Here is an 18,860-nt window from a genome sequence, read left to right as displayed (position 1 = left end):
CTAATTAAAAGTTGAGAAGGAATCTCAAAGCCTTCACAGCTTCAGTTTTAACTCAAGGGACCCCCAAAACACTAATCAATATCAATCCAGCAAAAAAGCTAGATCTTGGACTACAGGAAAAAAGTCAACTGTTTTAGGAGGGACGAAAGAGTTCGTGGACATGTGTACACTACACCATATTTCTATTATACTATCCCAAGAAATCCCAGATCCTTCCCAGGACAGGCAAAGAGTAGCTATGCAAAAGCTTTTAGGGGAGATCAGGGCAGCTAAGCAGAGAAACAGAAGGGCTGGGGGGAGGGGGGGCGAGAGGAGATTATCTTATGGTTAGAGAGAGTCACAGTGCACAGCCAGCAGCCTCACCCACACACATGGGAATGGAAGAGAGAGGATACACCAGATAACCCAAACTAGGCCTAGCACATTGTATTAGAGCAACGGTTCCCAAACTTGTTCCGCAACAACCACTGGGAACCACTGTATTAGAGAACAGCATGCACCCTCAGCAGAGCTACATCTAACCCATCAGCCAGCTAGAGAACTTAACGCTCCACATCACCTTCAGCAACCAGCAAAAAGTCAAAGCCATTGGGCACAAGCTCTAAAATAACTACAACATCTCTGTATAGAAGGGCTGGCATAATTCCAGGCAGGGCTTGAAGACTATCATAAGCCTGTCTTTCACATGAGCTGTGAACCTGAAGTCCTGATCACCTGTGGCCATTTCAGATCCTATGGCACTTTCCACAAAGCCAGCTTGTTCATCCCGTTATTTTGGTCAAATTTCAATTTTAGGTAGTTGGCTTCTGCCTTTCTGATGTTCCTCTGTACTTCAGTTGGATACAGAATTTTCCTCTTCCTATCCCATGCTGCTGTGTAGTGCTGAAGGGTACTGTTGCATGGCCGTCCACCACAGACATGGCTGCATTTCCATGGCAGTAGAAGCAATTCCTCTGTATGTACAGTCTGATCTGAGACGTGCTGTGCCTCTGTAGCTTCCAGCAAAGTTAATGGAGGTTGCTGGAGCTCAACACCTTTCAGAATTGGGCTTATTGTTTGTAAAGCACTTTAAGGTAAGAGGCACTGTAAGATATTATAATGAAGTAAAACAAAATTAAAAAACCCTTTCATATCAGGGCTTAACTATGGACCTGACTGAGAACAGTGGAGCACTCCTTAACTTCACTAGTTCTAGAACTGAACAGACTGTTTCACGTAGGATGCTGAAGAGACTTTCAGCATAAGGAAATGCCCATAACTGTGGCTGCATATTGTTTCGCTACTACTGCTACAACATCTAAGAGGACTGCAATGGCAAGAGAAAAGCCATTTTTTAAAAGAAATAAGAGGGGGTTGTAAAACCACAGAAAGTAGCAAGTGCAGCAGCTGAAAGTATTGTTAACTCAGGGCATGTCTACACTACACACTTAAGTCAATCAGTGTTAGGTCAACCTACAGCCAACCGCAGTAATTACTTTGCCTCCCTGCTCACAGCTGGGAGCAAGGGGCAGCCACCTGGACTTCCTGGGCAGCAGCCAGGCTCCAGCTGCCCAGCTCTCTTGTCAATTTCATGGCTCCAGTATGGAGGCTGAAATTGACGAGACAGCCAATAGGGAAAGTAAGTACAGTAAAACCACAGAGTTACGAACCCAGAATGGAGGCTGTTCGTAACTCTGAACAAAATATTATGGTTGGTCTTTCAAAAGTTTACAACTGAACAGTGACTTAATACTGCTTTGTAACTTTACTACGCAGAAGAAAAATGCTGCCTTCCCTTAATTTTTTTTAGTAGGTTACGTTTAACAGTACTGTAGTTGATTGTTCCCCCCATCTCTGCTGCTGCCCGATTGCATACTTACAGTTCCAAATGAGGTGTGTGGATGACCAGTCATTTTATAATTCTGGGGTTCTACTGTAATGCAGTGTCTGCACAGACACTGTGTCACCCTAACTAAACCAGCGAGAGCTATGCCCCTCGTGGAGGTGGAGTTATTATGTCGGTGCAGTACTGCACTTACACTGGCGGGACAAAGCTGTAGTGTGTACCCTGACATAATCAGGTTGACATAAGCTGCCTTTAGGTTGACCTACTGTTTAGTGTAGACCAGGCCTCAGTTTCAAAAACTAACTAAATTTTGCGTTGGCAGTGTTCCTTTAGTGTTGGCTCTGAAATATTTAGGATACAGAATTTCTTGGATTGACTAGGTTTTGACCAATAGATTTTATTAATAAAGAACACAATATCCCTTGCACCTAATGCTTGGATCTGTCAATAAAGGCACATTTGATTCCATGTTAAACGGACAGGACACCCACACTGAAAAACAAAAATCCTTTTTCATAGCCAACTTCTTGAATATACCATTTGAAAACAAAAGGAAAACAGATTAGCTATAAGAAATGGAGGGGGGAAATGGAGTGGAAATTCTAGCGCAATGAGGCAATAAGCCATGAAAACAACATAAATGTGTACATGGATATAAATTAATTTATGGACTATAATATCCACCAGCAATTGCATAAATGAAGCCAGAAATACTTGCCCAAATGCTTCGCTATATCCAGATCTAGGGGATTGCCTAGAAATTCCATAACTCTGAACCCAGATCCCTAAGCTCTAATGATGTGCTGAGATCGCTCATGCTCTCTTAGGGCGTGGCTACACTAGCCGCTTTTATACACTCACACTCTTTCACCAGTGAGGAAACCTTGAGTGAGTATAGTTAGTACATGGAAGGCTTCTGGCACTTTTAATCACTGTGGTCTGGAACTGCTCTGATCAAGGTTAGATGATACAGTGGTCAAAACACCAGCCAGTCTACACTAGAGCTAACATTGCTCCCACCAGAGGGGCTGCACTGGTAGAAGCAACTGGAAGAATTTTAAAGAGTAAATGTAGAGACAGCCTCAGAGGGAGATAGACACTCACAGCACCCTTTGTTAGTGCCATCACTAGAACACTCATCTTCAACCTCTGGATAACAGACAGACTTTTCAGCCTAGCTGAAAACCCACATCACAACAGAATGTTTTGGTCACACTAAGGCAGCATTTCCAATAGTTTATGCAACCTCCTTTTTAACTACAAAGCCATACTCCAGATGGACAGTTGACAGCCAGCAACACACAAAGCTCGTACTCACTGGGGATGGATAGATAGGCTTGGAAGGATTAGATTATTAGTAAGTGCTGACTTCACCCTGTACACACTCACAAACCAACATCAAAATATTTCTATCAATAAACTTACATATAGGAAAAGAAAGAAAAATACTGCCTGAGAACTCAGTCTCAAACCAGTGATTTAGACTTTTAAATTAGGCTTCTTGCAAATGAAAAGTAAAAACAGGTATGATTTGTTGATTTTAGAATATTTACAATGTCCACAATGTGCTTTAACTGTTTACGAACTTCAACTTTTTGAATCTTAACATGTCATTAAATAATTGCCTGACCCCCTGCCATAATTTCCCACAACTGTGAGAATTTAAATGCTTAAAAATAAACACTGCTATAATCTGTTGAAATGATAAATAAAAAAAATCAAATTCTGCCAATCCTACTGACAGAAATGAGCAGATGCACACATCAGCACCTCCAAAACAAGATGTTTTATATGTTGAGAAGATGAGAAGAAGGAAGAACACCAGTTTCCTTAAATTTCACCCATATAGGATTACTTTTCCCTGAGAAAATTAAGCATGGGAATAAGGTTTGGAAGAGAATGGCTCCTGCAGTATTAACTGTGGAGTTACGGTTATCTACTGCACAATGACAACGACGGTTCCACAAAGCCTGAAGTCTAGGTCTATAACCCGGAGTCAAGAAGGGGGGAAAAAATCCACATTATATATAAAATAATTCAATATGTAACTTACTGCTGAGTCAAGTTGCATCTGTTTTATTTTGGATTGAAAAATAAAGTTCATATTGCACAAAATATTGTCCTACTCTAACTGCTTGAGGCTGCACTGTAATACTTTGGTGTTGATGGGACAAAGAGCATGAGGCCTCTTCAAGAGCCACTTTGTAATACACTTACCCACACTACTCCAGAGCATATTCAACCACTTACAACAATTAATCCAATTTAAAATTAAGGTATTTGGAAGGCACTGCCTTCCAACGTTATTATGTTTTTAGTTTAGATAGTTACAATTGGGTTAAAAATGCTGGCATCTGATAGATCACTAACCTCCACGTTGAGTGGAAAAAGATTTAAATTGACTGTCAGTCTACACTGACAAGTTATATCAGCAAAGCTACATTGTGTGTAAAGCTACAGGAGTGTGAAAAAACCCACAGCCGACCACCAAAGCTATACCAATCAGTGTAGACAAAGCTATGAAGAGGTTCCATTGACGATGCCAGCTTCATTCAGGGGTGTGTGTGTGTGTGTGTGTGTGTTCCTATACCTACAGAAAAACCCCTTTGGTTAGTACGGCCGTGTCTACACTACAGGGCTATGCCAGCATTGTCTCCACGATGTGGACATACCCATAGCCACTCCAACACAGCAACCAGTCAGAAAAAATGCATTCCCGCAGCACCTGCTCCTAGCCTAACTAAGCGCCGTGCGGAATGGAAGCATGAATATTAATGCCAACATAAAATGAACAATTCATGTCATAGGCTTCATTCAATGGTGGAGAAGTGACACACCTCTGTTGCTGCAATAGAGACTCAGCTCCTATGCAGGAAGCAAAGGTGTCAGCTGATTCTAAACACCCACATAAAGCTGGATCCTTACAAAAACCTCAAGGATTTGTTCGTTATCAGAGGAAAAGAGTCAGTACAAAAGGAGTGTCTGAACGCTAAGAGTAGACCCAAGTGTCCATCCAGGCCTTTTTACTGTGCCCATATCAGAGCACCTATGCAAATGTGAATTTAAATAATTTTGTGAAAATACCAAGTGCCGACTTATTTACTTAAAAGATTAGCTTCTGCATCTTCAAAATGTCACTTTCTACAAAATGGAAGCCTCAAGATATTTAGGAGATCAGTTTGCAAAAATCAACTTCTAGCTTGAAGTTTCACATGCAAGTGCCATGTCAATTTGGGCTTGTGGAGAGAAGAGGTGGAAGTAACAGAACAAGACTGTCCCACTGCTTACACACACACAAGAGCAGAATGGGAGGTGGCACATGCATTCTACAGTGTAAGTGAAGAGAGGCCATTTATTACATGGAAATATCCCTACCCTTTTGAAGGATTTCCTTCACAGGCCACAGATGTGTATTAAATATGCAGCAGGCCTTGATTACTTGTCAGTGAGAAACTGCTTTGTGTTTCTTATTTAAGGGAAAAGACAAGTCTTAAACAGAAGCTACTTTGCTGGTTAACTGAACCATATTTATAAACAAGGCACCTAAACCCAACTCACCCCTCTGGCAAGATCCCCTGTGGTCAGTTTTCCCAGGGCAGGGACCATTCACAAACAACATAGGACACCAGAAAAAAAATCAACAGGTGTTTAAAACCACAGATGAGAGCCCTGGCTCCAGTGCCTCTTTGGGGCTGGGGACCCCAGCCGACAAGCCCGCCGGACATGGGAACCCTGGATCCCAGTCACCTAGCCCAGCAGGAGCAGGCGTGAGCCCGCACAGAGCTCCTGGGCTCAGCAGGGCTCTCCTAAAGCAAATCCACCTGGGCCAGGACAGTGGGTAGGAGCAGGGCGGGGCGGCTGTGAGGCCCAGGACGGTTGCAGCACTCAGGCTGGGGGGCTGAGGGGGCAGAGCAGGGCAGGGGCCAGGCCCAAGGCGGTGGCAGCGCTGGGGGGAGAGGGACTGGGGCAGGAGGGGGAGGCACAGAGCCAAGGAGCAGAGCAGGGCAATGCGGGTGCCAGGCCGGGAGGGGGGGGCCACAGCGCTGGGGGAAGTGGGGGTCGCAGGGCTGAGGGGGTCACAGCGCTGGGGGGAACCCAGCAGGCCAGCGGGGGGGGCAATACAGAAGCCAAGCCGGGGGGGGGTGTCACAGCGCTCAGCAGGAGACCCAGCGTGGGGGGCAGTACGGAAGCCAGGCTCGGGGGGGCCACAGCGCTGGGAAGGGGGGCGGGGGACGAAGCAGGCCGGTGGGGGGGGGCCGTACGGAAGCCGGGCCGGGGGGGGTCACAGCGCTGGGGGGGAGCGGGGGACGCAGCAGGCCGGCGGGGGGGGGGGCAGTACGGAAGCCGGGCCGGGGGGGGTCACAGCGCTGGGAAGGGGGGGCGGGGGACGAAGCAGGCCGGCGGGGGGGGGGGGCAGTACGGAAGCCGGGCCGGGGGGGGTCACAGCGCTGGGGGGGAGCGGGGGACGCAGCAGGCCGGCGGGGGGGGGGCAGTACGGAAGCCGGGCCGGGGGGGGGTCACAGCGCTGGGAAGGGGGGCGGGGGACGAAGCAGGCCGGCGGGGGGGGGGGGCAGTACGGAAGCCGGGCCGGGGGGGGGTCACAGCGCTGGGGGGGGAGCGGGGGACGCAGCAGGCCGGCGGGGGGGGGGGCAGTACGGAAGCCGGGCCGGGGGGGGTCACAGCGCTGGGGGGGGAGCGGGGGACGCAGCAGGCCGGCGGGGGGGGGGCAGTACGGAAGCCGGGCCGGGGGGGGTCACAGCGCTGGGGGGGGAGCGGGGGACGCAGCAGGCCGGCGGGGGGGGCAGTACGGAAGCCGGGCCGGGGGGGGTCACAGCGCTGGGAAGGGGAGCGGGGGACGCAGCAGGCCGGCGGGGGGGGGGCAGTACGGAAGCCGGGCCGGGGGGGGGGTCACAGCGCTGGGGGGGGAGCGGGGGACGCAGCAGGCCGGCGGGGGGGGGCAGTACGGAAGCCGGGCCGGGGGGGGTCACAGCGCTGGGGGGGGAGCGGGGGACGCAGCAGGCCGGCGGGGGGGGGCAGTACGGAAGCCGGGCCGGGGGGGCTCTGGGACCCCAGCTCGCTCCCTACCAGTCGCGGGTCTGCTCTCGGGCTCCCTGCGCGCGGCCCGGGCCTCGGTCTCTGCAGCTGCCGCCGGCCCAGCGGAAGTGAGCTGGGGGGGGGAGCGCTTCCGGGGCGCGGGGGCGGGGCCGCGGGAGGGGGCCGCGGGGGGGTTGGGGCGGGGGAGAGGCGCAGCAGGAGGGGGCCAGAGGAATCGGAGGCGATCGGGGTTGGCGGGGCCCTCAGGAGCTTCCAGTCCCCCCCCGGCAGCACCAACCCCCACTACGTCATCCCAGCCAGGGCTTGTCAAGCCTCAAACACCTCCGGGGGAGCAGGTTCCACCCCCCAGGGACCCCCTGCCAGGGCTTCTCCCCCCCCCCCCGATACCCAGCCTCACCCCCCCCCCGATACCCAGCCTCACCCCCCCCCCCGTACCCAGCCTCACCCCCCCCCGTACCCAGCCTCAGCCCCCCCCGATACCCAGCCTCACCCCCCCCCCGATACCCAGCCTCACCCCCCCCCGATACCCAGCCTCACCCCCCCCCGTACCCAGCCTCAGCCCCCCCCCGATACCCAGCCTCAGCCCCCCCCCCCGCAACCTGAGCCCCTTGCTCCTCCTTCCTTCGTCACCCACCACTGAGAACAGCCCAGATCCACCCTCTCAGGAACCCCTCGCAGGTAGTTGAAAGCAGCTATCAAATCCCCCCTCATTCTTCTCTTCTGCAGGCTAAACAATCCCAGCTCCCTCAGCCTATCCTCATAACTCATGTGTTCCAGTCCCCTCATCATTTTTGTTGCCCTTCGCTGGACTCTCTCCAATTTATCCACATCCTTCTTGTAGTGTGGGGCCCAAAACTGGATACAGTACTCCAAATGAGGCCTCACCAATATCGAATAGAGGGGAACTATCACATCCCTCGATCTGCTGGCTATGCCCCTACTTATACATCCCAAAATGCCATTGGCCTTCTTGGCAACAAGGGCACACTGCTGACTCATATCCAGCTTCTCGTCCACTGTCACCCCTAGGTCCTTTTCCACAGAACTGCTGCCTAGCCATTCGGTCCCTAGTCTGTAGCGGTGCATTGGGTTCTTCCGTCCTAAGTGCAGGACCCTGCACTTATCCTTATTGAACCTCATCAGATTTCTTTTGGCCCAATCCTCCAATTTGTCTAGGTCCCTCTGTATCCTATCTCTGCCCTCCAGCGTATCTACCACTCCTCCCAGTTTAGTGTCATCTGTAAACTTGCTGAGGGTGCAATCCACGCCATCCTCCAGATCATTAATAAAGATGCTGAACAAAACCAGCCCCAGAACCAACCTCTGGGGCACTCCACTTGATACTGGCTGCCAACTAGACATCAAACTGTTGATCACTATCCATTGAGCCCAATGATCTAGCCAGCTTTCTATCCACCTTATAGTCTATTCATCCAATCCATACTTCTTTAACTTGCTGGCAAGAGTACTGTGGGAAAAACTTAAAGGTTAAAGTTTAAAGGTTAAAAACTTTCCTAAGGTACAAATTCTGCCTTGTACTTGAACAGTATGCTGCCACCACCAAGTGATTTAGACAACCAGGGAAAGGACCACTTGGGAGTCCTATTCCCCCAAAATATTCTCCCAAGCCCTACACCCCCTTTCCTGGGGAAGGCTTGAGAATAATATCCTCACCAATTGGTACAGGTGAACACAGACCCAAACCCTTGGATCTTAAGAACAATGAAAAATCAATCAGATTCTTAAAAGAAGAATTTTATTTAAAGAAAAGGTAAAAGAATCACCTCTGTAAAATCAGGATTGTAAATACTTTACAGGGTAATCAGATTCAAAACACAGAGGCTTCCCCTCTAGGCAAAACTTTAAAGTTACAAAAAACTGGGATAAACCTCCCTCTAGCAAAGGGAAAATTCACAAGTTGAAAACAAAAGGTAATCTAATGCGCCTTGCCTTATTTACTTACTCTTTGTGTAATATCAGAGACTTGTACAGGATGGTTTATAGGAGAAGGAGTTTTTGACCTGATGCTTCTCTGCTTTCCCCAGAGAACACCCCAACAAAGCCTTCCCCCCCGCCCCAAGATTTGAAAGTATCTTCTTTCCCCATTGGTCTTTTTGGTCAGGTGCCAACCAGGTTATTTGAGCTTCTTAACCCCTTACAGGTAAGGAGGAATTCTAGGCTGCCCTTAGCTGTATGAAGAAAAGGAGTGCTTGTGGCTGGGGTGTCCCCAGCCCTACAGTGATTTGCCAGATGCTGGGTGCCTGAAGTGATGTACCTGCTCTGCTCGGGAGTGGTGCATAACTGCTCTTGCAGCTTCCCTTTGCTTCCCTGTCAGGAAGTCATTTTTCTGCAGGAATCAAAGAAATCTGTGGGGGACCTGAATTTTGTGCACGCCCAGTGGCACAGAATTCCCCCAAGAGTATTCTGTGAAGGGCTGGTCAACACTAACGAGGTAAGTTGATCTAAGTTAGGCCAGTTCAGTTACCTAACGAGTTAGCATGTCTACACCAGACCCACTAAATTGACACCGCTGCATTGATCACAGTGGTGCCGATTTAGTCCATAGTGTAGACATGTCCAATTTCTAAATCTAGTTTATGGTCACTAAGGGCATGGCTACACTTACAGGTGTAGAGCGCTTTGAGTTAAACCATCCCTCTGAGACTGCAGCAGGGAAAGCGCTGCCGTGTGTTCACACTCTCAGCTGCAAGCGCACTGGCGTGGCCACATTTGCGGCACTTGCAGTGACATTGGGAGCAGTGCATTATGGGCAGCTATCCCACAGAGCACCTCTTCCCATTCTGGTGCTGTGGCTTGTGGGAAAGGGGTGGGAGGGTCCAGGGCATTCTGGGTCCTGTCCCAATGCCCCGTGATGCATTGCTTCGCATCCCAGCAATCCCTGTGCTTCCATCCACATTTGGCGCCATCTTTCAATGTTTTTTGTACTGCGCGCTCTGTCTTCCCTTTCAGTCTGCCAGAATGGAGCCCGAACTGCTGAGGAGTATGCTGATGGGTCTCACCAACACGTCACGAATGGCAGTCGAGTTACTCCTTAAGCTACAAACTGACAGTGAGGAGTCCGATGATGATGTCGACTCGCATAACGCAAACAACACGAGATTGCTTGTGGCATTCATGGACATGCTCACCACAGTGGAACGCCATTGGAAACAAGCATTGAGTGGTGGGATCACATCGTTATGCAAGTCTGGGATGACGAGCAGTGGCTGCAGGACTTTCGCATGAGGAAAGCCACTTTCATGGGACTGTGTGCTGAGCTCGCCCCCACCCTATGGCACAAGGACATGAGATTGAGAGCTGCCCTGCCGGTGGAGAAGCAGGTGGCTACTGCAATCTGGAAGCTGGCAACTCCAGACAGCTACCAATTGGTCACTAACCAGTTTGGAGTGGGAAAGTCAACTGTTGGAATCGTGTTGATGCAAGTTTGCAGGGCCATTAATCGCATCCTGCTCAGAAGAACCGTGACTCAGGGTAACGTGCATGACATTGTGTCTGGCTTTGCACAAATGGGTTTCCCTAACTGTGGAGGGGCGAGAGATGGGATGCATATTCCAATTCTGGCACCAGACCACCTAGCCTCTGAGTACATAAATCAGAAGGGGTATTTCTCTGTGGTTCTCCAAGCACTTGTGGATCACCATGGGCATTTCATGGACATTAACGCAGGCTGGTCCGGAAATGTGCATGATGCACGCATCTTTCGGAACACAGGCCTGTTCAGGAAGCTGCAAGCCGGGACTTTCTTCCCAGGCCAGAAGATCACCATAGGGGAAGTCGAAATGCCCATTGTGATCCTTGGAGATTCTGCTTACCCTTTAATGCTGTGGATCACGGAACCCTACACAGGGAGCCTTGACAGCAGCAAGGAGCCGTTCAACAACAGGTTGAGTCGGTGCAGAATGACTGTTGAGTGTGCTTTTGTCTGTTTAAAGGGCCGCTGGCGCTGTCTGTATGGGAAGCTGGACCTGGCTGATGACAACATCCCCACGGTTATAGCCGCATGATGTACCCTCCATAATATTTGTGAAGGGAAGGGTGAAAGCTTCACTCAGGCATGGACCACAGAGGTTCAACACCAGCATGGACTACAGAGGTTCAACACCCGGAGGTTGAATTTGATCAGCCAGAGAGCAGGGCTATTAGAGGGGCCCAGCGCAGGGCTGCAAGGATTAGGGATGCCTTGAGGGAGCAATTTGAGGCTGAAAGCCACCAGTAATGTTTGGTGCCCTGCACGGGAGTGAAGTGCAGTGGTTCCAATGCTAGTAGACATCTGTGTTTGCTACGTATGATGCACTGACTTGCAGTGCCTGTTGCTTTCCTGGGTTATGGTATCTTTTACTTAATGCAATAAAAATGTTTTTAAAGCCAAAAAATTCATTTATTGAAAAGAAACACAACTGCTGGGGAAACAGAAAGGGCATGACACATCTGTACTGTGTGGGAGGAGGGAAGAGGGGAGGGTGGGGAACGGGACAATCATAGATTTGCGTATGTCCTGTTATCATATTCAGCCTTCCTGTCTGAAGTGCCGCACAATGAGTGCTGCACTTCAGGCTGGCTAAAAGGCATGGTGATGGGGGTTGAGTGCAGTGGGTCAGGGTCATAGTTTGCAGGGCTGGGTGGTGAAGCTACAGGTGTTGGAGGCAGCTGGTGGCGATAGGAAACTCGATGTTGGGGGAAGTGGATTGGCGGTGACATGGGGACACAAGGGAAAGAGTTTTGGGACAAGGGCTGCCTGGGGGGGTGGGGGTGGATCTGCTCTGTCTGCAGTGCTATGAGTGCCTGTATCAAGTCCGCTTGGTGCTCCATGATGCTTAGCAGCCGCTCCGTGCTTTGGTGCCGGCGATCCGCATTCTGCTGGTGGAGCTTCCTTTCCCTCTCCCGGCAGTCCTGTACTTTTTGATTTTCAGTTCTTTGGTTATTCGCGGCCGCTTCCTGATTCTTTGCAGTCTTCCGACTGTTGATAAAAAGGACAGCTGGGATCTCAAAGTTGCATCTGTAAAGCCAAAGTGCAACACTTAACAGAGGCAGCATTGTTCACACCAGACAGAGCAAATATTCGGCCGTACTTAAAGACAAGTACAGTGCCCATCCCAAAGTGAGTGCACATAACCCACAGGAGCCCCAGAATGGTGAGTAAGGACAGGGGCAAGGGGGACTGATTGTTTCAGGGCCGTACTGTCCTCTGGGGTTCTGTGCCTTGCGGAGAGCCAACAGCTGCTGGGGTCCCCTATACTGAACACTGTCCCCACATTTTCCAAAGGATGAGTTTGTCCTGGAAGATATCTCGCTGCTGAGGGTGACCTGGGAAGCAAGAGAGGGTCTTCTACTACAATGCAGCTTCCGCCCTGGCCCATACGCAGCTTTGCTGTGTGCAGCAACGGTTCCCCTGCCCCTCACGGCACAGCGGTGCGGACATGTTAACCTTACTGGGACAAGGAGCACAGTTGCTCTGCCAAGGAACCTGCGCAAGCGGATTGCCCAGCTGCTGCATGAGACCTTTGAAGAGATCACTGAGGCCAATTACCATGATGAGAGAGAGCACATCAATGCCCTATTCCGCATCTAGGCATGCACACAGTCCTAACCCTTCTTTCTGCAACCCTCCTCGCCCCAGGAGCCCGCACTGAACAATTACCTTCCCAAAATTAAAGCTACTTACTGGGCACCTCCTCTGGTGCTTGTTCTTCCCCAAGCACCATCCACTGCAACTGGCTACCTTCCTCCTGGCTTGAAAATAGCTCCTGGCTGCATGCATCTAGGGATGCCTGGCTGTCCTCTGGCTCTGGGCTCTCCTCCTCCTCAGCACCCTCGCTCCCGCTTTCCTCCTCCTGGCCTGTTGAACTCTGTGCTGCTACGGCCTCTGAAGTGTCTGTGGTGGTCTTCGGAGTGGAGGTGGGGTCGCCCCCAAGTATTGCGTCCAGCTCTTTGTAGAAACGGCAGGTCGCAGGGGCAGCACCGGAGTGGCTGTTTGCCTCGCAGGCTTTGCGGTAGGCATCCCGCAGCTCCTTCACTTTAACCCTGCACTGCACTGCGTCCCGATCATGGCCCCTTTATATCATGTCCCTTGATATCTGCCCAAAGGTATCATAATTCCTACAGCTGGAGTGCAGCTGGGACTGGACAGCTTCTTCCCCCCAGACACTGATGAGGCCAGCACGTCGCCATTGCTCCATACTGGGGATCGCCTGGCGCGTGGAGACATGGTCACCTGGACAGATGCACTGAGAGCACTCTACGCCTGGCTGAGCAAACAGGAAGGGGAATTTCAAAATTACCAGAGAATTTAAAGGGCGGGTCTGACGGTTGGTCACCTGAGGTCAGGATAGTAGAGCTCGAAGTGATGACCAGAGTGGCTAGAACGGCATTGTGGGACACTTCTGGAGGCCGATCAGAGCGCATTAACAGACCAGGGCGTCCACACTGGCACCGTGGAGCTCCAGCCGGGGAGCTCCGAGCGTTATGCTTCTCGTCGAGGTGGATCACCAGGAGCGGTCCAGCTGTGGAGTGCAAGCGCTCTGCGTGCCTTGCCAGTGTGGACGTGTCAGGAGTTAGGGCTCCCGGGGCTGCCTTAATGCGCTCTAACTCTCAAGTGTAGCCAAGGCCTTAGTCTGTATTTGGTCAGAGACTGCATATTACAGGGTGCGAGGGTCTGTTAAGGCAAAGGGTTTGGTGGGAGTCTGTTGGTGTGAAGTTCATGGGGGTCTTTGGTCTGAAGTTATATAGGAGTGGGCTCTGCTTCTGTCTGGATTTAGTTTTTGATCCTCTGACATACTGCAGTGGGGGGATTGTTGGCTGCTTTGGTTGGAGTTGCACCAGGTTTGATATTCTTTTCTAGTTTCTGCAGATGGTGGGAGAATATCCCAGTTCTGCTTTGCAGCCATTGGTGGAGGAACTTCTGGGTCCACAGAGTATTTCTTTGCAGAACTATAGGTGGAGGGTTTCTTTTGTGGTTTCATTTCAAACAGTGTGGATAGCAGTTAAGCTACAGATTTGCTTGGAAGAGGCCCAGGTATGTACAATATCGTATGTGTTCAGTTTCTCTGCTTCTTAAATGAATGTTAATTTCTTTCAGACCTTGTCTTAGACATCCATGATTGTGATCTTCTCCAGTTTGACCTATTGAGACCATATCTAGTGTGTTTCTAGTGGGAGAAAATTCCTTTGGAGATACTCTTGTGTGGGTCCCAGTCTGACCAGGTAATATAGCCATAGAGTTTAAGGTCAGAAGGGACCACCAGATCATCCAGTCTGACCAGTCTATCACAAGCCAACATCACCACCCAGCACCCACACACCAAACCCAGCAACCAAATTATACCAGAGTATTACAGCCCACAGGAGACTAGACTAGTATGTGCCACAGGGAGACAATAGGAGAGACCGAGGTGTATGAGTGCCCGAGGATCCTGCAGTGGCAGAGAAATGATTAAGTGAGATACACCCAGATAATCCTGGCAAGTGACCCCACATTGCAGCAGAATGCAAACATTTCCTGACTCCATATATGGTCAGTTAGACCTTGAACATGTGGGCAAGAACCAGCCCACCAAGCACCTGAAAGAGAGAATGCTCAGTGCCACCACACAGCCCTCCCGCACCCTATGCTGTGTCCTATCTCCAACGGTGGCTGGCCCTGATACTTCGGAGGACGGAGACAAAAAACCCCCTCAAAAACCAAACTGCCTGTGTGTGGGGGAAACGCTGAAGAATGAGCTTTTAGGAACATGAGACGTAAACCAGAAGTGAGCTCCAAGACTACTGAGTCCTGCTCCCCCACCATCACAAGCAACCCTGCCACACAATCCTACTCATAAATTTGTCCGTCTCTCTCTCAAAACTAATTGTTTGCTCCCACAATTCCTATTGGTAGGCTGTTCCAGACCTTCCTCTGATGATTAGAAACCTTCTCACTTTCAGCCTCAATTTATTCAAGGCCAGTTTATCCCTGTCTGTTCTTATGCCAACATTGTCCTTTAGCTCCAGTAGCTCTTTCCCCTCCTGGTGTTTACCCCCCAGTGTATTAATAGAGAGCAATCAGATCCCCTCACAGCCTTCACTTTGCTAAACAAACCAAAATCTTCCTGTCTCCTCTCATAAAACAGGCCCTCCATACCCCTGCTCACCTAGTAGTTCTTCTGTGGCCCTGTTCCCATTTGATTTCATCTTTCTTGAACATGGGTGATGGCACGGCGTAGGTTCAGATATCCTGGTGACGGATGCTGTGTAAGGGCTTGTCTATGCTGGCACTTTACAACTCTTGCAACTTTCTCGCTCAGGGGTGGGAATAAACACCCCTCTGAGAGCAGCAAGTTTCAGCGCTGTAAAGCACCAGTGTAGACAGGGTACCAGCGCTGGCAGCTGCCCTTCATGGAGGTGGCTTTTTGGAGAGCTCTCTCCCAGCACTCTGCCGCGACGACACAAGCCACTGCCGCAGCAGTGCTTTAATGCTGCCAGTGTAGACTAGCCCTAAGAATCTAAACCGATTGATCTCTGAGCTGACTCCAGGGGGAGGGGGAGGAGCAGGAGTGAGGACTATCAGTAGGAGAAAAGGTATGGAACATGAGGGCATTCAGACACTGAGAGGAGCAGGTGGGTGCTGGCTCATGGGTGGAGGTGGGCAAAGAGGCATGCGGACACATGGCATATGCCACAGTGTAAAAAATATTACTTTTTGAGCCAGATTTGCCTTCTAATGTATTACGATTGTGACGCTGGCAGACCAGGTGTCTCCCACGTCTCAAGTGAACACTGACAGATACATAGCTGAAATCAGTCTGGCTCACCTGTGCGTTAGTATTGTTAAAATAGGTATTAGGATGATAAAAATGTGCTTAGTGTTTAGAATCATAGAATATCCGGGTTGGAAGGGACCTCGGAGGTCATCTAGTCCAACCCCCTGCTCAAAGCAGGACCAACCCCAACTAAATCATCCCAGCCAGGGCTTTGTCAAGCCGGGCCTTAAAAACCTCTCAGGATGGAGATTCCACCACCTCCCTAGGTAACCCATTCCAGTGCTTCACCACCCTCCTGATATCCAACCTAGACCTCCCCCTCTGCAACTTGAGACCATTGCTTCTTGGTCTGTCACCTGCCACCACTGAGAAAAGCCGAGCTCCATCCTCTTTGGAACCCCCCTTCTGGTAGTTGAAGGCTGCTATCAAATCTCCCCTCACTCTTCTCTTCTGTAGACTAAATCATCCCAGTTCCCTCAGCCTCTCCTCATAAGTCATGTGCCCCAGCCCCCTAATCATTTTTGTTTACTCTCCACTGGACTCTCTCCAATTTGTCCCCATCCCTTCTGTAGACTTTGTTGAATGTTTGTAAACTGCTGCATGCATTAATCTCCCTTTTAACATCTGTAACCCATATTGTAAGGTAATATTTAAACATTTGTATTGCAGTATAAGCCTCCATGACTGTGTAAATCACCAGGCAGGAGAGAGACATTAACCAGTGTGAAATACTGGTCTCCAATAGAATGTGTTACACTCTGGCCAACAAGAAAGGCCCATTGACACTAGGTGAACTACTGTGGAACATTAAAGAAGACAAAGGACTTTGATTGCTCTCCCCCACCTCCTCCCCATGAAGATGAGTCATGCAATTGAATTCCTTCCATCAGCTGAGTTTGCAGCTCAGAGTGCAAGGGTGGGGAAGGGAATAAAACCCCCCTAACAAGAAGGATCTGTATCTCTATGCTGCTTGGAATCTGAAGGGCAAGGTTTTCTAGCAATGAGCAAGATGTTCCCAGCTGCTTAGCCTGGATTAGCCCTTAATGACATATAGAGCTTGCTTATTATCGAAGCTTCTGTTACCTTTTGAACCTTAAGATTGTAACTCATTTGTAAGTGTGTGTGTATGTATATCTAATCTAATCTATCTATCTATACCTGCTTTAACCTTGTAAATAACTCACTTATTTCCTTTTTCCTATTAATAAATCTTTCAATAGTTTATTACAGGATTGGCTACAAGCATGGTCTTTGATGTGAGATCTAAGGTGCACTTGACCTGGGGTAAGGGACTGGTCCTTTGGACTGGAAGTAACTTGAATATTACTGTGATTCCTGCTGTGAGGGACCATCTCTCACAATGGTTGGCTTGCCTAGGTGACAAGATAGATGGGAGCACCCCAGGCTGTGACTCCATGGCCCTGTCTACACTGGCAGGTTTCTGCGCAGTAAAGCAGCGTTCTGCGCTGTAACTCCCCAGGGGTCACGCGGCCAAGTCACTGAGTGCGCAGAAACTGCACAGTTGTAGCACTGTAAAAACACCAACCTGACGAGAGACATGCAGCCTTCTGCGCCGGGGGTACAGACACCCTAGTCGATGACAGCCCTGCGATTGGCCTCCGGGAGGTGCCCCACAATGCCTGTTCTTGCCTCTCTGGTCATCAGTTTGAACTCCACTGCCGTGCCCTCAGGTGACCAACCATGAGCCCCACCCAGTAAATTCCTTTTGAAATTTGAAAGTCCCCGTCCCGTTGGCTCGGTGGTGAGTGCAGTGGTCGCAACGCATCTTTCCAGATGGCCAGGCCCGCTACACCCACCAGGCGATCCCCCGCTTGGAGCACTGCTGAGCTGCTGGACCTAGTTGCAGTTGCAGCTAGCAAGAGATGTTCAGAGTAACAAGAAGGGTTTCTTCAGGTATGTTAGCAACAAGAAGAAAGTCAAGGAAAGTGTGGGCCCCTTACTGAATGAGGGAGGCAACCTAGTGACAGAGGATGTGGGAAAAGCTAATGTACTCAATGCTTTTTTTGCCTCTGTCTTCACGAACAAGGTCAGCTCCCAGACTACTGCACTGGGCAGCACAGCATGGAGAGGAGGTGACCAGCCCTCTGTGGAGAAAGAAGTGGTTCGGGAATATTTAGAAAAGCTGGACATGCACAAGTCCATGGGGCTGGATGCGCTGCATCCGAGAGCGCTAAATGAGTTGGCGGATGTGATTCCAGAGCCATTGGCCATTATCTTTGAAAACTCATGGCGATCGGGGGAAGTCCCAGACGACTGGAAAAAGGCTAATGTAGTGCCCATCTTTAAAAAAGGGAAGAAGGAGGATCCTGGGAACTACAGGCCAGTCAGCCTCACCTCAGTCCCTGGAAAAATCATGGAGCAGGTCCTCAAGGAATCAATTCTGAAGCACTTCGAGGAGAGGAAAGTGATCAGGAACAGTCAGCATGGATTCAACAAGGGCAAATCATGCCTGACTAATCTAATTGCCTTCTATGACGAGATAACTGGCTCTGTGGATGAGGGGAAAGCAGTGGATGTGTTATTCCTTGACTTTAGCAAAGCTTTTGACATGGTCTCCCACAGTATTCTTGCCAGCAAGTTAAAGAAGTATGGGCTGAATGAATGGACTATAAGGTGGATAGAAAGTTGGCTAGATTGTCGGGCTCAACGGGTAGTGATCAATGGCTCCATGTCTAGTTGGCAGCCGGTATCAAGAGGAGTGCCCCAAGGGTCAGTCCTGGGGCCGGTTTTGTTCAAAATCATAGAATCATAGAATATCAGGGTTGGAAGGGACCTCAGGAGGTCATCTAGTCCAACCCCCTGCTCAAAAGCAGGACCCATACCCAATTAAATCATCCCAGCCAGGGCTTTGTCAAGCCTGACCTTAAAAACTTCTAAGGAAAGAGATTCCACCACCTCCCTAGGCAACGCATTCCAGTGTTTCACCACCCTCCTAGTGAAAAAGTTTTTCCTAATATCCAAACTAAACCTCCCCCACTGCAACTTGAGACCATTACTCCTTGTCCTGTCCTCTTCCACCACTGAGAATAGTCTAGAACCATCCTCTCTGGAACCACCTCTCAGGTAGTTGAAAGCAGCTATCAAATCCCCCCTCATTCTTTTCTTCTGCAGACTAAACAATCCCAGTTCCCTCAGCCTCTCCTCATAACTCATGTGTTCCAGACCCCTAATCATTTTTGTTGCCCTTCGCTGGACTCTCTCCA

General features: G+C 50.1%; 1 protein-coding gene across 5 annotated transcripts in view; it reads right to left on the bottom strand.

The window, feature by feature from the left end:
* The window catches only part of AP1B1 (adaptor related protein complex 1 subunit beta 1), a 79,848-nt gene extending 72,831 nt beyond the window's left edge, over nucleotides 1–7,017 (bottom strand). For 2 of the 5 annotated variants that reach the window (XM_073313026.1, XM_073313027.1), the window contains exon 1: nucleotides 5,384–5,566. In XM_073313026.1, coding sequence (XP_073169127.1) covers nucleotides 5,384–5,444 — 61 coding nt within the window. In that variant the 5' untranslated portion in view covers nucleotides 5,445–5,566. Of the gene's footprint in view, nucleotides 1–5,383; nucleotides 5,571–6,910 lie in introns of those variants that run through there. The other 3 variants (XM_073313034.1, XM_073313029.1, XM_073313028.1) reach the window with 3 other exon arrangements.
* Nucleotides 7,018–18,860: the final 11,843 nt, after the last annotated feature.

This window comes from Lepidochelys kempii, chromosome 15 (genome assembly GCF_965140265.1).
Source record: "Lepidochelys kempii isolate rLepKem1 chromosome 15, rLepKem1.hap2, whole genome shotgun sequence".
Classification (NCBI taxonomy): Eukaryota; Metazoa; Chordata; order Testudines; family Cheloniidae; genus Lepidochelys; species Lepidochelys kempii.
The sequence above is the reverse complement of the archived record's forward strand: the minus strand, read 5'-3'. Positions and strand labels throughout refer to the sequence as shown.